At 27.5% G+C, this 22,385-nt stretch overlaps 2 protein-coding genes across 3 annotated transcripts; both read left to right on the top strand.

The window, feature by feature from the left end:
• The first annotated feature begins 12,190 nt into the window (after positions 1-12,190).
• LOC101257420 (U-box domain-containing protein 4) lies at positions 12,191-15,401 on the top strand. Of its 2 annotated transcripts, XM_004231944.5 has the most exons (3): positions 12,191-12,688; positions 14,203-14,995; positions 15,101-15,401. In XM_004231944.5, the coding sequence occupies exons 1-3, from the start codon at positions 12,372-12,374 to the stop codon at positions 15,110-15,112; spliced, it is 1,122 nt and encodes a 373-aa protein (XP_004231992.1). In that variant the 5' UTR covers positions 12,191-12,371; the 3' UTR covers positions 15,113-15,401. The 2 variants fall into 2 exon arrangements, with proteins under 2 accessions (XP_004231992.1, XP_004231991.1); XM_004231943.5 differs by having other exon boundaries at positions 12,192-12,688; positions 14,203-15,401.
• Positions 15,402-18,013: 2,612 nt separating this feature from the next.
• LOC101258210 (probable aquaporin NIP-type) lies at positions 18,014-19,538 on the top strand. The gene is made up of 5 exons (XM_004231946.5): positions 18,014-18,427; positions 18,517-18,741; positions 18,825-19,022; positions 19,106-19,167; positions 19,244-19,538. Exons 1-5 carry the CDS (start codon positions 18,308-18,310, stop codon positions 19,440-19,442), a joined length of 804 nt encoding a protein of 267 aa, XP_004231994.1. The 5' UTR covers positions 18,014-18,307; the 3' UTR covers positions 19,443-19,538.
• Positions 19,539-22,385: the final 2,847 nt, after the last annotated feature.

The raw sequence follows: 22,385 nt of genomic DNA, 5'->3' as shown, positions 1-22,385 counted from the left end.
TTTTTTACGATTCCTGATAATGGGAGTGAAGAAACTCCTAATTAGGAAATAATTACAGTAATTGACAAAAATAAAACAAATCCAACGTACACTTGAATGCATGTCAACGAAGAAGCTAACAACCAAAGTGTGGACATTTAATTAGACAAATTATATGGTCCAATATAAGTTTAAAAAAAATTCATTTAGCTTTTTTTTTAAAGGAAAAAAAATAAACAGAGGTGGACTCAAGACGTGAGGTAATTACTATCTTTAACAGTAAAATTTTGGCGTGCCAAGAATCTATTACTAAAGGAAGAGCGAAATAGATCAAAAAAAAATTATAATATGATAATACTCAAAAAAATGACAAATAAATTACAGATCGAGGAAACGAAACATCAAAAAATTAAACTCCAAAAAATATGATTGGAAGATTTTGTCTGGTACAATTCTTTTAACAATCAGAAATGGTGAAAATATTAATTGATCAATAATAATCTAAACTACCAAAAAATTGTCTCTAGTCGTCTAATCAAATTAATAATAAACCGGTCCTATACAAAACAGACAAAAGACTGCATGGAGTAATTATATTTATGTATTTGGATAAAATGTATATAAAATAATAATTTTGGCCGTTAATTTTTTAAAATTAATTAAATAAAACGATATATTATATTAATAATTTTAAGAAAAATTCACAGGCAAAATAGTAATTAACGAGTCTAGTTATATTCACAAACATGGAGGATCTAGATATAGCTAGGGGATGAATCATGAATCCACTCGATCGATGATAAATTATATGGTAAGCATAAAATATTTTTCAAAATTTTATATATACAGAGAGATTGAGTACTGATCCTAGACCATAAGATTAGAAATTATCTCAAATATAATCTAAGGACTTCAAAATTCACAGTGAAATTTCAAATTCACATTTTAAAGATAGTTATACGATTATAACAAACCATTCATATGTAGTTATCAAAAAATAAAACAAAACATAGATGATAGATCTGCATTACTATTAGTTACTAGAGTCCAACATATTGTACTCTTACATGGAAACACTAGAGCGAAAATAATCATTAACGATAATTAATTTATTAATCTCCATTAAATATATATTTTTAGCAGCAATTGACACTCTTTGTGTATGTCCCTAAAGTTTTTAGCGATATTGATTCTAATGACACTTAACTAATGTCAGTAAAAACTTTAACACTCTTTATTAATGTTAATATTTAATACTGCTAGAAGTTGTTTTTATTGTAGTGAAAGTGGTATCCATTTTTAGTTGTTATAGTTTTCTTCTACAATTAAATGACAATAACTTTGATTAATATTTTATGAAGTAATCTTTCTATCATATTAATATCTAAAATTTTAAATTTATAGTATTTTGCGTATAATTTTTTGTTTAAAATATTGAATCAATATAATCTAATAAAATCTAACATAATAATTAAAAATAGACGGAGCGAATATGACGAGGAAACAAAGTGGGATAAGAAGTGGTATGTGTGGCTTTAAGTAAGGCTCACATGGCCGGTTGATCATCACATGTCAATCCCACAAAAAGTGGTAAATGCATTCCCAACGATATATTATCGATCTCCAAATTATATGGTCTGAAATCGACTTTTTTTTTTTAAATTAATCGATTTAGTAATCTCATGAAATCAAGATTTATCAAATTAAAAAAGAAAAAAAAAACTGGATCAGCTCAGCCTGTAATATTGTTTTTTTTTACATAAAAACATCAAAATGATCTATATAACACATGCCTCGACAGCCACCAATTACCTTGATATTTATATCCATTACGTACCCTTCAGTTAGTGTTGTCATGTTTCATGCTGCTTCATCATTTAACAAACTAATGGTGATGAGAATTAATAATAATTAAAGGATTTACATGCACTATCATTTTATTATTATGTAGTTGAATTATATTATATGTACATTAGTGCAAGTTTGTTGAATTTATCAAAAATGTTTTTTCAATGCTGTTAAGCATGTTAAAGCACATGAGTGAGATTGTACTTTCGTTGTCCCTCTCCCTCATCATTAGAGAATGCCAGATCAGGATTAATTTTTTTTTCTTCTTAATTTAATATTTTGTTTTTATTAATATATACTTCATTCCATTCGTTTCATATTAGCTGGTTGTCACGTTTCACTTTTATACGCTTTTAAAAATTGGTAACTTTCACATATAACAAATAAAAAATTTATATTTATATGCTATAGGAAAGTTTGCATAATTGCATCCCATATAAATGTATAATTCGCTATACATATACAATTTGAAGCGAATTGTATAAAAGGAGAAAGAGAAAGAGACTTGGGCAGAGAATTGTATAAAAATGAAGTGTATAAAACGAATTGTATAATTATAAGTGTATAGAACGATTATATACAATTTGAATTTGTATAAAATGAGAAAGAGAGAAAGGCAAAAGAGACTTGGGCAGGGAATATACAATTGAATCGGATGTATAAAACGAGAAAGAGAAATTATATATAATTTGAATTTGCATAAAACAACAAAGAGAGAAAGACAAAAGAAATTGGGTATGGGGATATTTTTATTGTATAATTATAAGTGTATAGAACGAAAATATATGTATTTACTTGTGTATATACAATTTTTCTCGTTTTATACAAACAGAAACGCAATTTATACACTTCGATTCTGTTTGTACAAGTGAGAGAGCCGAGGGTGGCGAGCGAGATCTGAGAGAGGGGAACAAAACTATATTTATTTATACAATTTCCTCTGCTTTATAGAAAAAGAAACAGATTTTATACACTTGTGTTTGTATAAAAGTGAGAGGAAGCGAGCGAGAGATGGAGTGAGAGAGGAGAGTGGCGAGCGAGAGTTTGAGGGAGAGAGGTGACTGACAAACAGTTTGCTACAGGACAAATTAAATCAAAGGATGGTTATAGCAATTAAGTTATTTTATTAGTTTGCCATTAAATACAATTTTCCATTTAAAAAATCATAAATGCATGTTTATTGATTATTGATAGTATTGATATTTTAATCAATATTTGTTGTATTAATCAATTGATCAATAATGATGTTATTGATAAATAATAATGTTAATAACATATTTCTTATATATGAGGAGAATTGTGAAGTCCTAAGTTAACTATACTTAGAGTCCTACTACAATATCTATTAATACTATAATAATAATAATGCAACTATAAATAATCTAATCCTAGTTGTACTATAATTCTAATCATTAAATCTAGACGAAATATAATCCTAATTAACATAGTAGTCTAATCCTAGTGTAACTCGGCAGTTTGCTTAGTCGAACATGTTCCTTTGGCATGTTCCAATTCTTAGCTTCTTTCTTCATCAATACTTGAAGTAGACAAGTCAGTCAATAGCATTGTACATGTTTACTTTGACATGGTTCAATCGCCAGTTCCTTCTTCAATATTATATACTTTCAAAAATAACTAATTAAAGAATAAATAAAAAAAAACATTAATTAATTATGTCTTAATCTTATAAATCAACAAGTAATTTGAAACGAATATTTTTAGAACATTGATAACTAATTAAAATAAGATGGAAAGAGTATATCAGTATTTCTTCTAATTAATTAATATAATTGTTGTGTATAGGAGGACTCAATCAAAATAATATATTAGTGTCTACACGTGCAAGATCGGTTGAATTTAAACTAAATATGTAACTATATTGGAGAAATTAATTGTGGATGAAATATAATAATACCATCAAAAAGAGAGAGGAGGCAAGACAACATTATTTAATTGAAATTATTTTGGACATATTAGGGATCTATTAATTGCATAGGTTCAAGTTGGGAACATATTAGTATGGGCAACTAATTAAACGACTGAATTTAGTACGTAATGTAAGTTTTGTTCATCGTAACTAAATAAAATTTTATAGTATGACCATTGCAATTATTTAACCTATTCACAAATGTTAATCTGACTTAATTAATTATCTTATTTCAAAACGCAAATAATTTTAGCTAATTAAATAGTATATTAATAAAACGAAGCACGAGAGATAATTGAAGAGCTAAAGGCAAAAATAAGTTGCATGCATGATCTTTAGTGCATATCCCGTAATTGAAGGAAGTTGGAATAAATTCATGTCGAATACACATCACGAAAAGCAGCGGGGCGAAGGCGAAAAATTATATTTTATATATAAGTTTAAAATTACAATTTTCTTTTTTTACTTTTTCGTATTTTAAAATCGCTTAGATATTTTAAAATATATGTAGTAAATGAAGTTGGAAAAGGCATATACTTCACCATACCCTGTTAGCTCTAAGTTGTCTTTCAAGTGAGTCATGATGGGCATGCATAATGCATTTGCGTTGACATCCACTTATACATGTTATAATTTAATTTATATATCACTTGCTAGCTTGTTGAATATATGAATCTCTTAATAATATATATTATATTCTATTCAACTATTCCTACACTTTGACTCACCTTTATTCTACTAAAAGAAATACTAAATAGCTATATATATGGGAATCTTTCTCAATAAATCCCTCTTTTTCTTCTTTTTTGCCATCAATATTAATCAGTCTAAAATTTATCTTTTGTACCAATTGCAGTATATGTAACACAAAAATAATGTAAAAAGTTTCACACTAATAATTAATGATCATATTAACGATCTCTTTATAAAGTTTTAACAATTCTTTTTATTTGAATTAACTGTGACGTAAGGATAAAATTTATGTCTAAATTACAAATTCCGCGACCTGATTTATTAATCGAACTTAGCTATGATGAGCTTTTTTTTTAATCTCTATTACATCATATTCTTATGCCACAACGATATCGAGAAAATAAATTTTGAATTCCCCCACCCCTACTGCTGTGGTGTTTAGAGATGCTGCTGGTGATTTTCTGTGTTCTGCTACCCCTTCAAACTAATATGTATTCAAAGATAATGGCTATTTAGTTAGCGTTCAAAAAAAACAAAAAGGAAAATGATTAAGAGCATGTTTGAATGTGCTTAAAAAACTGGTCAAACTGACTTAAAAGTTAATTTTTGACTTATTAGAGTATTTGACAATTATCAAAGTGGCTTATTTTAAATCAAAATGGCTTATTTTAAGTTAAGAGCTAAAAGCTAGGTCAAAGGTGCTTTTTTTTCAACTTAAAAGTCATTTTATGTTGACCAAATATATTACTTTTTTGCCCTTAATTATTTTATTATTATTATTATTATTATTATTATGATTATGATTATTATTATTATTATTATTATTTATTTATTTAATTATTATTATTATTATGATTATTACGATTATTACTATTTTTTTTATTTTTACTATTATTATATTATTATTTTTATTATTATTATTATTTATTTATTATTATTATTGTATTATTGTTTTTATTATTTATTATTATTATTATTATTATTTATTATTATTATTATTATCATTATTTTTTATTTATTATTTATTATTATTATCACTATCATTATTTATTGTTTTATTATTATTATTATTATCATTATTTTTTATTTTATTATTATTATTATCATAAAAAATTTGTGATGATAAAGAAACATGTGAATGATAGGAAATATTATTACTTATGGATGTAAATAAATTAATTTTGTTTTAATTTTTTTAAGTATAGAAATCTTAAATTAATCAACTTTTTATCATGTTAACAACTTTAAGGGTATTTCAGACATTTTGATAAAAAAATGTTTATAAGCATTTATTTGTCAAACACATCAACAACTTTTTTTCAACTAAACCACTTTTATCCAAATATATAGCTATTTATTTTAAAAATAAGTTTCAACACTTTTAAAAGTACTTTCTAAAAGTTATTTTTTTAAGCTCATCCAAACGGGCTCTAAATGTATTGTTTTTTGGAAAATTGTATATAATAGCAAACTAATAACCTAAATTAAATGGAATAGCTAGGGTTTGATTTAATTGTGCTACATAGCAAACATTAGCTAAAATTTGCCAGCGTCTCTCTCCCAAAAATATCGCTCGCCACTCTCCATTCTCGCTCGCCTCTCTCACTTTAACACAGAAGTGTATAATTCTGTTTCTGTTTTGTATAAAGCGAGAGAAAATTGTATATACACATGCAAAAATGTATATCTTCGTGTTATACACTTAATTATACAATTTACAAATATTTTACTTCAAATATTGCAGAGAAAAAGGCCAACGAATTATACAATTGCGAATTATACAATTGCAGTGAAATACAATTTTCTCTAGCTTTATACAACATAAGTGTATATATTGTGTTTCTGTTTTTGTATAAAGCGAGAAAAACATATATCTTCTTGCTATACACTTATAATTATGCAATATACATACATTTTAATTCGATTCAACTGTATGCAAAACAAATTATACAATTGCAGCGATATAGGCCAGCGAATTATACAATTTAGGCCAGCGAATTATACAATTGTATATGTATAGCAAATTTTACAGTTTTATGTTTGCTATGGAGCGCAATTATGCAAAGTTTGCTATAGCATACAAATATAAATTTTTTTATTTGCTATATGTGAAAGTTGCCCTTGTTTTTTGTTCAAATCAATACTATTTCCTAATTTTCATTTTCTCCTTAGAACCAAATGGGCCACACAGCTATTGGGCCTTAGGATATTTCTTAGCTTGTAGGAGTATCACAGTCCATGTTATTTATTTTGCCCAAATAATTTTCAAGTAGCACCATAGACCATTAAGCATCAAAGAATATACGGTACCCCCTTCGTTTCACAAAGAATGATTTAGTTTTACTTGACACGAAATTTAAGAAAATAAAGAAGACTTTTGATCATGTAGTTCTAAATTAAAATTATATTAAATATACAAAGTTGTCCTTTAATTTGTGACCTTAAACATATCATGTGAAAAATTGTTACCAAAAAAAGAAAAATGTTATTTTTTTTAAAACAAATTAAAAAGAAAAGAAAGTTATTTTTTTTAAACGGAGAAAATACTACCATATTCCATTTAGTATCGAACGACTTTCTTTCATTTAGCAATTCCATTTAATTGGACTATAAACATAATATTTAACAATTGATATGTATAATAAACATATTATTTAACTCATGTGTCTAAGGTTTTTTTCCTCTAAATATCATGTCAAGTTAAAAATCGTCATATACAATAATCGTGATAATAATAAACAATTATTTTGGAAGTAATAAACTGACAAGCTTCATGTAATTTTGAAAAAAATTAGAGAGACAATTAATATTATTATTTATGTTCAAATTTGATTGATAACCTTACAAATTACAACATGAAAAGTAGGGCAGTTGGTCTCCATAATGGAATATGTCTAGTCTTAATCTCACGATAACGATCATTAATCAACGCTTTGATTTAATTGCTCAAATAAACATCATGTCGAAGATTAGGATCCCACATTTGAAAAATGAACGTACTATCAACCATTTTTAATTGATATTGATTTATATCCACCAATCATTTAAGTTGTACGTCCTGTAGCAAACTTTTTTTTATAGACTTTATATAGAAAACTAAATTGATCGAATATATAATATTTGATTTTGTGAATATTTGAATTCTCTCAGGATTTTGTTCAAATCGAAATTATATAGTTATCATACATGTGTAGTTTCAGGAATATATTCCGATCTCTATGTTCTCCTTATTTTGATTTTGTTTTATGATAATTATTAGAATTAAAATAATATATATATTTTTAGAATACAAGTGAAAAAAGTTTAGAAAATTATTACTCATATTTGGTGTTTACGTCAATCAAACACAACTTATTAATCCTAGAAGTTAGCAAATTAAATTAAAAGTAAAAAACACTCGGTAACAATATAAAATTTAACCACCCAAATTATTTAATTAAACTAGCTACATGCAAGAATATATGTACTGATTAGCGTCTGTATAATTAATCTTTTTCAATTTTAAACGATAATTACCACATAATCGTTCCTTTGCTTCAGAAACATTTTAATTTAGTCTTAATTTTTTTTAGGACGAGTGTTGGAGGGTTGGTGGGTGAATTTTCATTTATTTGGTTCAAGATTTGGAAAATTATATTTGAAATAAAAATCAATACATAAAACTTTTAGATGAATCCTGATGATGGCAACTTAATTAGAAAAATAAAACTCATAATGAAAGGGGTCACTATACTCTTAAAACTTTATCTTTCCGTCCAAAATATAAATTAATTAATAATTAAGATCACTTTAATTAAGATAAGAAAGAACATGAAAGACATCATATATAGAGTAATAAAAAAGCATTTGGGAGTATTAATATTAATATTCATATTATAATATATTTATCATGCTTTACACACTTTTTATATAGCATGTAGAAACTTAGCTTAATGAAAAATCACTTGAAACAAAAGAAAGGAATATAATAATACTAACAATTTTTAAATTTTTTTCACTTTTTAACTTTTACATAATTACATGGGGTGCATAAATTTTTAGGTTTTAGATTCCTTATACGAAACGTGTACTCTACGAATACGCCACAAACACGTGGCAAATTATGATTTTTATTTATCGACTTGTCTACTTCACAAATCCCACCAATAACCATATAAGTTTATTAATTACTTACATCCCATCTACTTTTTAAAAAGTTTAAATCACATTTATCTCGAATTTTTCTTAAATGAAAGTATAATTATTTTTAGAAGTCATAATTTGACACGGAGTAGGGGTGGTATGTATGAAATATTGATACGAAAAGAAATTGTGAATTTGATTTAATAATATTAAATTTGTAAAATAATTTAATACGGACAATAAAGGTATAATCTATAATACTTTATTATTTTTAGTGGGTTCAAATTTGATATTTTTAAATTTAATTTAATATTCAATTTTGACTAATATACACTTATTTTTAAAAAAAATTATGATATTAAAATTTTGAAAAATATTTTAGTTATATCATATTAATAATACCTTATACATCTATAAAAAAAAAAAAAACACAAACAACTTTTCTTAAATTATACGCACACAAAAAGTTTGAATTATACACTTCCTTTTCTAACCCCAAAGATAACTACTATATATAATAATACACTTTAACATGATATTTGATATTTTTTTAACATACCGAATATCATATTATATTTTAAAGGCATATACATAAATATGCATTTTAACTTGGCTTCAGATCACATTTATGTCCTTTAAATTTGAATTTGAACAAGTAAACACTTAAACTTATATAAAGTTGAACAAATAGATATATCATCCTAGATGTCAGTTTTTGTCCTGCGTAGTATCTTACATGTATTGTGCCATGTAGGACTCATGTGTTTATTTATTTAAAAATTGGATAGTTAAAGTGTTTGTTTGTGCATTATGAAAGTTGAAGGTCAAAGTTAAAATTTGAAATCAGGTTTAGGATCTAATATATATACTATGTCTATTTTAAAATATATATTAAATACATAATCAGTTAATTACTACATCAAAAAAATAATTTCGATTAGCTCTACCTTATTACACACCCCTGAATAATCATGACAGAGGATCTACTCATACTATTAATAATATGAATTCAATCTCTTGAACCACGTTAAATGGCTGATTAAAAAAAAAAGTCAAATTAAAGGACCTACTAATCCTTAATCGTCCTAAAATTCATACTAAATCATTTTGGGCCATGCAAATAAGTGGAGTATAGTTTAATTAAAGTTCTACACGTCGTTTACAAAAATAATACTTCAAGAACAATTGTGCGTTGATTTTATAAGCTTAATATATTTTTTTTGTTGCCCACTAATGTAGCAAAACTAAATTATGTCTGCTTGGCCGTAAAGATTTTTAAGGCGGTAAATTCATTTTGTCTCGTTTTACGCGTAAATTCAGATAACTATATTCATTGTTTTTTTTAAAAAAACTGAGATTTGTATTAAATATTGTTTCTTTTTTATGAAAAAAGTTATTGCTAATTGAAAAATAGCGTAAAATATATAGGGAAGATAATCTAAATCGCTAATGAAAAATAAATATTAATCCTCTTTTATTGAATATTAAAATAGTTAGATTGTATAAGAAAATTGAAAAGTACTCATAACTTTAGTGGACCAAATAAATTGAAAATTCATATTGTGGAGAAAATGTAATGACTAACTAAAGGGAATCTAAAACTGTTGAATGGATAGGCAAAGAAAAGTTAGCATTAGGAGCCTAATTTAGTCAAACGGCTGCCAATAACGTTTTAATCAAACAATGCACACCAAATTGAATAGTAATTATTAACGATCCATTGGGGTCTTTATTATATTTTATAAAACATTCGTTATAAATATTAGTTTAATTATACATAAAATAAATATTTTTTAATTATGAAATCACCTTTCTATTTATTTAAATAATAACTGGCATAAAAAAATCTTTTCATACCACAATATAATATACTATGAAAACTTAAATCGACTAAAAGATTTTTTGATTATGAAATGGTATCTTAATTTTTGACACACGAGTCTATATATTAGTAGCTATTATGGTCCCCCACCTCTCTTAGCCCCCGACGTCGGCAATTGCCGGCGGCCAATAAAATCAATTCGGCTTTAATTATAAAAAAAAAATTACTCATCGATCAATTAAAAATAATTATATTGTAGCTCATCTATCATAATAATTATATTTTTCTTACGGGCTTCTTAAAAAAGTATTAGCTAAACAAATACTAATTATCAAAAAAGTTATTTGTATATCGATCAATTAAAAATAATAATATTATATCTCATCTATTATAATATTCATGTTTTTTCTTGTACACTTCTTGAAAAAGTATTAACTAAAAAATTACTAATTATCCATACTTGTTTTTTTTAAAATCTCAATTATCAAGTATTACTTTCTTTTCTATTGTACTAATTTCTAGTTACTAAAGGTAAAATTGAAAATTAACAATTAAGTAAGCATATTTTAACTTTTTAAGAATCAATTACATTTAAGAAGCATAATGATCAAATGAATGAAAAGAATATATTTTGAACTTATTATTATGATGCGCTATAAATTTCACAATTATCTATTTCTATTTATTTATTTTGTGCTTTATAACGATTTAAATGAAATCTATCAAAGAATTTATGTGGTGCATAAGCAATTAGAACAAATGATAATCATTTCTATATAGGACTAATAAAGTGTCTAAACTAATGTATTTTTGAAAAAGTGAAAATCATTTCTATATGACTACTGCGTCTAATTTTTGTCGGTTGTGATAAAATAAATTAGGATTTATATATATATATATATGTTCAAGTAATATGCTTAAAAAAAGATATGGTAAAAGTATATATGATCCTAAAGTTTGAACTTAAAAATGTCAAATAGTCCATCCAAATCATTTAACAAAAATTATCATGAAACACGATGAGACTATATGTAATTTTTTTCAATTCATTATAAAAAATTTCATAAATATTTTCAAAAGAAACGATGGAAGAAACCCTTTGTTTTAATCTTTTTCATTAAGAAAGCAGGCACGTAAATAATATGACAAGAGTAAGAAATTGATAAATAAAAGTTCAAATTCAAACATATACAGTATATTTTAATTTTAAAATGGGCGTGGACAATTTTTATTTCTGTCATATGTGATGCAAAAATGAACGGTAACAATAAAATTTCTCTGCCCAAATTATTGCAAAGAAAGAAAAAAAATGGAGCCGTATAAGTATTTTTTTTCCTGCGTATCTAATTATTTCTTTTTTATTATATTAAAATATTATTTTAAATTTTTAAATAATATAAATCAGTCCAATATTATCCAGAAGTTGTCAAAAGCTCACTCCTAATAACCGAACATGGTAAAAGGAATCCCAAAGACCAAACAACTACCAAAAAGCAGTTGGAAAAAAACACTCAGCCCCACCTGCAAGTGTGACTTTTTTTATATATTTTTTATCAGATATTTAATACTTATTTATAAAAAAAATATAAATTATTTATATATTTTTATTAAATCAATAAATACATGACATATATCTGCGTGTACTCGTATAATTAAAAACAGTTATTTCATATAATTTACCTAATTCTTATAACTGTTGCTTAACGCCACGGCACTCCCTTTACTTTCTTTAAAATCTCAACCTTACGTTTCTTTTTTTTCTTTTTTCTTTCTCTATATATAAAAAAAATAAAAAAAAGTTCACTGCAATTACCATACATCTATATTACATTAACTAAATTGTCTCTATCCTTTAAACCATTTTGTGTATGCTCTCTTCCTCTGAGCTTTGAATAAGCTCACCCTCAGATATTTATTTTTTCTCTTCTCCATTAATACAATAACTCTGTATTGCTCCCAATAATTCACTCCCAAAAAATTATGGACTCGGAGGGCGAGAATTCTGTCTACTTGAACAGTCCGGTCAGTGCCGACAACTTTTCCGACGGAGATATTCGGCGAACGACGACGTCGTCCTCCGCAGTCCAACAAACACTTTTTCTTATTCAATCTGATGACCCCACTTTGAAAGTACAAGCGGCGAAGGAGATCCGCCGTTTAACTAAGACTTCTCAACGTTACCGACGTCATTTTTCTAACGCCGTTAAACCTCTCGTTGATATGCTTCGTTCGGAATCTTTTGAATCTAATGAAGCCGCTCTTCTTGCACTCCTTAATCTCGCTGTAAAAGACGAAGGGTATGTTTTATTTTGTTCATTTGTTGGGCTTAATTCTGATTTGCAATTTTGGGTTTGTGAGTTTTCGTGCGAGTTTTGATTTTTCAGTTTTCCGTCATTTTCTTGTTTTTTGTTTTCTACTTGTACATCCTTCTCTTTGGAATCAGTGATACTTTTCTTGTGTTTTGCCTTTTTCGTTAAGTTTACTGTGTTCTTTTTCCCTTCTCTGTTTGGTTGCTGGGAAAAGTAAGAGATGGTCCTATTTTTTTTTTATTTCATGTGTGACCTTAGAATTGACCTTTATTGTATTTAAAGAAATTCCACTTTCAGTGATTAACATTGAAAATTTATCTTCTTTTAAGTGCTAGTTTTCTTGTGGGGCTTCATTGAGATTCCCCTTTTGTTTTCTTTTTGTTTTGGAATGAGGATCAAACTGAACTTGTTGATATTTCTGGATCCGATTCTTGAAACATCGGATATAAATTGCCTGAACAGAGTGACTGTAACATTTGATTATACTACTGTTGTTACCTCTATTTGAAGATTTATTAAAGTTTAGAGGCATATTTACTCAAAATGCTTTTCGATCGATTCCTCCACAACGGGATGCTTTAAGTATAAGATTACTTAAATTTGCAGGTGGGGCTGTTCTTTATCCACATGCTGATTTCTTTTTTTAAAAAAAATCTTGTTTGTGAAGCCATCACATGGATTGGATTCTTTCTCTGATAAAGAAATTCTACTCTTAATTAAAATATTCTATTATACGAGGGTTGTTGATATTTTAATAGCAATAATGCATTGATCGATATAGTTTTGCAGATCACTCAAAGGGATTACTCTTCCCATAATCCTGTATGGGGAATGACCCTTGTAGTATTAGACTTGGTACTTTGGTATGCTATAAACTGTGTTAGATTTCGGAGATTGCTTTGTATTGTTTATCGCTCTTACTCGTATTGTTCATTGTTCCAATTCTTGCGGGGGAGTATACCCTGTTTTGACATTTCAATTCTTAGTCGTGACCATGTTTAAGATTCTTTCTTTTTTGAGTGTCAAGATAAAATTTCAAGTCCTTTCCCCCTTTACATTGCTTCCCGCTCTGTATCTCCAATTCCATCTGTGCAGTCCTTCTAGCTTCCATTAATTCCTTATGAGTAGACTTGTGTAACAGAATCCATAGACCGTCCTAGTTATTAAAGACTTTTATACATCGAAGCTAAAGTCTGATTACTGTTTTTCATAATTTGGCTACTCTAATCCATTATAGTAGAGTACCATTTTAATTAGAAAGAGGAAATCAGTTGGAAAAAAACCATATAAACCTAAAGCCAGATGTCTTCCTTTATGTTACTGCTGGACTGCTTGTTTTTCATCAGATAGGAAAGTATAGTTACCATCTCTGTGATCTAAGCTGACAAAATATCAGAATGTGAATTTGCCAACTTCAGGAAGTATTGTAGTGTGCCAGTATTTATCTTTGGAGCTTCAAACTTTTAGTTGTTTGACTATTTCATTTCATTTTTCACCTACAGAAACAAGATAAGTATCATAGATGCTGGTGCTCTGGAACCCATCGTTGACTTTCTTCAATCAGAGAATGCAATTCTCCAGGATCATGCTACTGCTGCTTTGCTCACATTATCTGCTTCTCCTGCCACTAAACCCATAATTAGTGCTTCTGGTGTTTTCTCTCTGCTAGTGGAAATCATAAGGCACGGTAGTTCACAAGCCAAGGCGGATGCCGTGATGGCTCTTTCCAACCTGTCAACTTATCAAGACAATCTACTATCGATTCTGCGGGCACAACCAATTCCTTCTACTGTTTCTCTGCTTAAATCCTGTAAAAAGTCTTCAAAAACTACTGAAAGATGCACTGCTCTTATAGAATCTTTGATGTGTTATGAAGAGGGTAGGAGTTCATTGATATCTGAAGATGGGGGAGTACTTGCGGTGGTGGAAGTGCTTGAAAGTGGATCTGCTCAAAGCCGAGAACATGCTGTAGGAGCTCTTCTGACAATGTGTCAGAGTGACCGCACTAAATACCGAGAACCAATTCTCAGAGAAGGCGTGATTCCTGGGCTCCTTGAGCTGACTGTTCAAGGAACAGCCAAGTCTCGGACTAAAGCACAAACACTTTTGAGGTTGCTGAGAGACACTCCTTACCCGAGGTCTGAGCTTGAGCCTGACACATTAGAGAACATTGTATCCAGTCTCATATCTCAGATAGATTGTGAAGAGCAATCAGGAAAAGCAAAGGAGATGCTCGCTGAGATGGTACAAGTTAGCATGGAACAAAGTTTGAGACATTTACAACAAAGGGCGCTGGTATGCACTCCAGCCGATCTGTCTGTTCCTAGTTGTGTCTCCAAAATTACTTCGAAATGATAGATTTTTTCCTTTGTTCCTGTATCCCTTTTCCTCTTGAAACAGGGGTTTGTGTGAGATTGGTTCTCTGTTGTTGGAAAAGCTGGATAGATACTGATAAATTGGCAGTCCGGGCTCTTAGATAGGTGCCAGGTGACTGTTTAGTGGTCAATAATTCGGAAAATTATATAAGGTCTTAGAAGTATAGTTTAGGAACTTGCCACGCAGTTTATACAGCTAGTCGAAGTTTCCTTCTTGAACCTTGGTTTTCGTGATTGTAATTATGTGTTAGAGCGATATGCTTGAAACCACAATTCTGTACAGGAAATTTACTTTTCTATATAACGTTTATTTTAGATGTTCTTCAGATTTTTAGACTTTGATGTGATTCTTGTTAAGTCTATTTCAGATAACTATATTGAGCATGTATATCTAAGCAACAGGGCTCTGTCACATCCAATCTTACATATTGATGATCAAATTGTTTGTAGTTTGTGCTTGTTATTCAAAATTTTATTGCTTTCTTGGTTTCAACCTCCTGTATTAGCTTTAATTAGATGGTGACAGTTTATAAAAAGTATATTATAAATGAAGCTTGTTTGGCTCTGTGTCAATATCTATTTGGAGTTTATAAACATTTTACAGGTGTTACTTCTTTACTAACAAGTATTATTAGATGAGTATTAGACAACTAAATTCTACCAAACACTAACTTTGCTACCTACTTTGTTTAGTGGGGAATGAGGTAGTTAGTTGGGACTTTGATGGAACCACAGTCCAAAAGTTTGTGTTTTTTTTTTTTAAACATAGCTTTCCTGCAATTTTTATGAAATTTTAGGGGTTAAATTTCATTGTTTTTTTTAATTTGCTAGCATTTGTCTGTTTGCAAGTTTCATAACAAGACATAATATGTTACGAGTGACTTGAAACGTGTCAAATAATGAGAGAGAGATGACAAATATGTGTGCTTCATTGGGTGTGTATTCGTTTTTTTTTTATTTTTCTAAAACCGAAACCAAATCAAAAAATAAAATAAATTAAATTATAAATTCAAAAAATCAATTCAAATTAAAATTTAATTTAATTTAATTTGATTTTTCAATTTAATCTAAATAATTTACGCCCTTACTCAAAATCCAATTAACAAACAAAATTGCTCACACACTCGTGTACATTAGAAAAAACAATTGTTTTTTTGCCGCTTCTTTCATAAAAAATAATCAGAATCATACAAGCAAACAATTTGGGAAGAGTCCAGCAAACATTGAGCCGTTGAGAGCCTCGAAAATTATCGTCCAGAGTGGATGTTAACATCACTTCCCCTATTTCATTAAGTACACATTTATATTCATTAAGAAAGTCTCTTAGATTAGTTCCATAGAAAATTCCTTAAACTTTATTTTAATAATTTAAAAATAATTGTAGCTTTGAAAAGTAATTCAACCAATTTAATTCACTTACTATGTTAAGATGTAGCGATTTTGTTTACCAAGAGTCAAGACAAATAGCTGCTATTGCAGCGATTTTGTAAATGATTTTTTTTTAAAAATATTTTTGAATAAATCAGGGAAAGACAGCGATTTTACTTTAATTTTTTTTAAAAAAATTTAGCGATTTACCAATCTAATTTTTTTATATATAATTTTTGAAGTAAATCGCTGCCCTTTTTTTTTTTTAAACCGCTGCCGATTTACCAATTTATTTTTTAAAATTTTTTTAAGTAAATAGCAGCGATTTAATTTAATTTTTTTAAAAATTGTGTCGTAAAAATCGCTTCCTTTTGAACGATTTTACTAAAATTATTGTGTATTATAAATTGTCTCCGGAGAGACTTTATTGATTTTTTTTTATTTAACAAATTTTAAAAAAATAAATTAAAGTTAAAAATTAAAATTTTAAAAAAATCGTTGCTTTTACTTCAAAAATTAATAAAAAGATTAAAGTAAATTGCATAAATTGCTGTCAACGCAGCAATTTACTTTAAAAAATTTAAAAAATCGCTGCCAAAAGTAGCGGTTTACTTTTTTTTTAAAAAAAAAATAGGTGAATCGCTTCAAAAAAATTTTTTGAAAGTAAATCGCTAAAAAACATTTAAAAAATTATTAAAGTAAATTCGCTGCAATTTATTCAAAAATAATTAAAAAAAGATCATCTACAAAATCCTTGTCAAGGCAGCGATTTTGTTGAAAAATCATACTTTTTTTCTAAATCGTTACATCCTAAGCGATATTACCTTTTTGGTTAAAACCAATTTTCATATACCCTTTTGAAATTTTTATTAATTTTTTTCACCCTTTAGACTCCAGACTCTCTTATTATTTGTTAGAAAATAATTTACACTAAAATTTTACATTTCTACAAAATCTAAGAAAAGTTTTATTCAAATTAATTGCATAACTTTCTTTCTGAATAGGTTTTTGGTTTACAAAACAAAATTAACTAAAAATTACGATGACTATCTTTTAATGGAATTTCATCAAAAATTCTATAAAAAAAAACTAAATTTCTATTCAGAATTGAGTAATGGTATTATGTCTTTATCGTAATATAAAATTTAAAAACTAAAAAAGGCGAGGGATTCACTTGTGGATTGCGATTAGCCACATGAAGGTATATATCTTTCTAGTTTTTTTCAACCTTTATTTAAGGCACCTTAAACGCTCAATTCTCCCATAAAGGAGACTGAATCAAATTATATTAAATTACCATCAATAAGCAATTAAATAAGTTAACAACGTATATTGCATATAATTAATTAAGTGATAAAAGTATATACAAATCATCCCCATTAATTAGTAAATAATCTTTTACTATTTACTTCCTTATTATTATGTGAATAAGAAAAAGTAAATGAAATCATGAACTAATTGAGATATTAACGGAAAATGAGATAAATACTGATTCAAACTTTGTTCACATAATATGATCCTAATAAACCGTAACAAATACAGTATATCTTTTTACTCTTTCTATCCTTTTAGATTAAGGTTTTGCAAAAGAGAAGCAACTTGAGTGGAGGAGGACTCTTTGATACATAGATAAATAGTGTTGGATTGGAGTTTCAATATTAATCTATAGTATAACTCCAATCCCCTATTATATCTAACTACAATTTTTTTTATTAATATAAAGTCTACCCTACAACACTCTTATCAATTACCATAAACATTACCAACTTAACTAAGTCTCTAATCTTATCCTGTATCATCTTGTAAGTATATAATAAGTAGTATCTTACTTTCAACAATTTTTGATTAAATCGAAGAAAAAAAAATGGTGTCAAATAAAGAAGATCAAATCACTCAGAATATGGAAGAAGGTAATGTCCAATCAGCCTCCAATAACAAAGTTGGATTTTGTTCATCGCCTGCGGTGGTTGTCCTCGGTCAAAAGGTACTTATAGTACACACAGTGTTGTATGTCTAATTAATCGTAGATTTATTTAATGAATGAGTTGGATTTTGATGAGCTAATTTTTACAGTTAATTGCGGAGGTGATTGGGACGTATTTTGTTATATTTGCGGGGTGTGGTTCAGTTGTAGTGAACAAGCTTTATGGTGGGACCATTACGTTTCCAGGGATTTCTGTGACGTGGGGACTTATTGTTATGGTCATGGTTTACACGGTTGGACATATATCAGGAGCACATTTTAACCCCGCTGTCACTATTACTTTCAGCGTCTTCGGTCGCTTTCCTTGGAAAGAAGTATGTAACTTTAAATTTTATTTTATCCATCGACAATATTATTTATTTATATATTGGTAAATATATAACTGAACGTATTACAGGTACCTTTCTACATAGTAGCTCAACTAATGGGCTCGATTCTGGCTAGTGGAACTCTGTCTCTAATGTTTGATGTAACTCCAGAAGCTTATTTTGGTACTGTTCCAGTTGGGTCTAATGTCCAATCACTTGCTGCTGAAATCGTCATTTCTTTCCTTCTCATGTTCGTCATTTCTGGCGTTGGTACAGATGAACGAGCGGTAATGATATAGATTACGCGTTAAATCAGTCGTTAATACTTACATCACGGTTAATTTATTTATATTTTGTGTTATTTTTGCAGATTGGACATATAGCTGGGATAGCTGTGGGAATGACCATAACCTTGAACGTTTTTGTAGTAGGGTATGCTAATTATTTAACTTAATTAAAAAAAAATATCAAATTAACCTCAAAAACCTAATCAAATTTAAAAATGCAGGCCAATTTCAGGAGCATCAATGAATCCCGCCAGAAGTATTGGTCCAGCAATAGTGAGACATACTTACAAAGGTCTGTGGGTATATATTGTTGGTCCAATCGTTGGAACCCTAGCCGGAGCGTTCATGTACAATTTGATTCGAGCCACGGACAAACCACTCAATGAGCTCACCAAAAGTGTGTCGTCTCTTCGTAGTTAAGAGCAAGTCAAATATATTTAACCTACTTTTTAGCGTCCCATTTATATATTAGATACTTCATTGATCAACAATACAATAATTTTCACATTTTTGAGATATTTTTTTGCTGCAATTTCTTTGTAGTTGCATCCCAAATTTCATTTTTGATCTCATATATATTACAATTCTTTGATAAGTAAATCAATGATCTGATATCCTAGATCTGTTGGGTTGGAGACGGTTGAAAAACACATGTATATATATATATATATTTAATTATCGTAGAAGAATAAAGGTAGGTATATGTCATTCCAATTTATTAATATTTCAACTTGGAAATAGTTCTTTAATTTTATACTCGCTCTGTTCGGTATTATTTGTTATGTCGTGCTTTTCAAAAGTTAATTTGATTAATTTTTAAAGTTAAATTAGATCATATTAATTTGATATTTTAAACAAAAAAAAATTAGATATTATAAAACTATATGAAAAGTCTATAAATTATAATTTTTTGCATATTAATATAATAAAAAAATACATCTTCAAAATATTAGTCAAATTGACTCTAAAATAAAAATTATGACAAATAATATCAGACGAAAACCTATATGTTCTTTTAATTTTCTCGTGAAATATTATGTTCCTGACTTATAAAATGCTATTGATCATCTCCATTATAATTGTTAAAAAGACCCAGCCCAAAAGCCTCGCGGGCAATTTCTGTACTTCTTAAAGAAGCAGAACTAAAAATAGGTTTATAATTATATATTTATCAGATGTAGTTCTTTAGTTATTTAAGATGTTATTAAATTTGATCTCTTAACCATATACTTATCACTTTACTCACTTAACTGTAAATTTACTAGTTTTAATTTTTTAAATATTTAAAATTTATCAGATTTGGTCTATAATTATTTTTTATACCGATAGTTTAGAGTAATATTAACATAACCTCCATGAAATTAATTTTTTAACCCATTTTACTGTTTCCCACTATTTTTTCTTCAAATTACTTGTAAGAAAGGAATCTTGACCTCATATGATTTAAAATAAAATTCCGAGATTTGGGCGCATAAAAATAACCTATTTACTAACCATAACTGTGGGTGAATAAAATCGAACCAAATTGCAAATCGAGCCAAATCGAAAAAAAAAAATTCGACTAGTGATTTGGTTTGGCTTGATTTGGTGTTGAAAAAAAAAACTGACTATATTTGGTTTATTTGGTTTCAACTAAAAAAAGTCAACCCGAGACCAAACCAACTCGACATTATATATATAATTTTAAAAATTTTATTTTATACGTAAAAATATTTATTTTGATATAATTTTAAAATATCTCTTATACTTTTTCATAGTTTTTATCTTTTAATATATTTATTTCATATTTGGAAGTTAGAATTCTTAATGATCTAATAAAGATTATAGTCCATACATGTTGGTAATTATAATAAAATTTAAATAAAAAATAAATTAATACCAATGCAAAAAAGAAATCAATTCAACACTAAGAATGACAATAATATTGAATATTTGTTTTTAGTTTTATATAGATTTAGACAACTAAAATACATGATCTAATTTTAATTTCTTTTAATATTTAGTCATGTAACTAATACTTACTAAACTTATTTTAGCATGATTTAGTACTTTAAATTATGATCAATTTCATTATGATTTATTAATTTGCAATACTTTTTTACGTGATTTTTTTTTTGTTGGATATTTTAGTGTCATTAATCATATCTTTTTTTTTTTGAGAAATAACTTAAATAGTTACATTTTGGTAAACTTAAAGAAAATATTTAAAGTACAAGTAAATTATAAGTTTGTACGAAAACTTTATCAGAAAAATCTGAAAAATCAAAAAAAAAAATCGAAGTTGAAAAACTCGAATTTTATTGATTTGGTTTGGTTTATAAATTCAAAAATCCCACATAAATGGTTTGGTGTGATTTTTGAAAAATCCGAACGAATCCTGTCATGTACATCCCTAACCATAACTTTAGTTTATTGATTACAATTCGTAGCTACATGTTATAGAGGGGAGAGAAGGAGCGGGGAGAGAAGTCCAAAGAGTAGGAGAGAGATGAATTATATATGTATATCAATTAGATAATTGTATATTATACATATGTATTTGTATATTCAGGCGAATTATACATAGAAAAATTACATAAATTAATACATTTTGAAAAAATAATTATTGATTTTAGCGATATTTTGTGTTTGTTACCATTTATAGCAATACTGTGATAAATCTGTAATATGTATTAAAAGTGAATTATTTGTGCAATATATTTGAATTATAATTATTTTTGAAATATATTGTGTTTGTTTGGTAAAAAATAGTCACATTGTATTATAAATGTATTAAAATGTGTGATAAATATATTATCCATCATTAAAATTTGTATTATATGTGATAATAAATTATTCTCTGTAATATGTATTAAAATTACATTATAAATAAATTAAAAGTGATGAAGTGAAAAAAATGTTATTGATATAAATGGTAAATATTGTTTTATTATAGCACATTTATGTAAGTTTCCCATTATATTTTTACAAACGTAATCAATTATACAAACTCAAAATCAGTCCACGTAATTAATATATAATGTTAGTTACAAGTGCTTATTATAGCTAAGATGAGTAACCAAATAGAATAAATTTACTTAATCACATAATTTTTTTATTTATTTTTTTAATTAAATTCAAACCATCACCCGACGCTATTTATAAAAAGATTATTTCAATGTGCCCGCCGCGCGTATCATTAGTCCCACACTCCCGCTCTATTGCTAGTTCTTTAAAAGTTTATGATTTTATTAAATAATTTTATCAGATATTTTAAATGAAATATAGTAAAAAAAAAAAAAAGAAACTACAGTTATTTGCCAAAATAGCACGAGGGTACTTAAGTGTAGCACGAGGGTACTTAAGTGTAGCTGGAGATCATTA

This window comes from Solanum lycopersicum, chromosome 2, assembly GCF_036512215.1.
Source record: "Solanum lycopersicum chromosome 2, SLM_r2.1".
Lineage (NCBI taxonomy): Eukaryota > Viridiplantae > Streptophyta > Magnoliopsida > Solanales > Solanaceae > Solanum > Solanum lycopersicum.
Note: the sequence above shows the minus strand (reverse complement) of the source record. Positions and strands in the feature narration are given on the sequence as shown.

Coding starts and splice junctions, on each gene's coding strand:
- LOC101258210 (XM_004231946.5), top strand. CDS start 18,308: ATGGTGTCAAATAAAGAAGATCAAATCACTCAGAATATGGAAGAAGGT. Junction 19,023..19,105: donor TTGGTACAGATGAACGAGCG/GTAATGATATAG, acceptor TTATTTTTGCAG/ATTGGACATATAGCTGGGAT. Junction 19,168..19,243: donor TTGAACGTTTTTGTAGTAGG/GTATGCTAATTA, acceptor TTAAAAATGCAG/GCCAATTTCAGGAGCATCAA.
- LOC101257420 (XM_004231943.5), top strand. CDS start 12,372: ATGGACTCGGAGGGCGAGAATTCTGTCTACTTGAACAGTCCGGTCAGT. Junction 12,689..14,202: donor CTCGCTGTAAAAGACGAAGG/GTATGTTTTATT, acceptor TTTCACCTACAG/AAACAAGATAAGTATCATAG.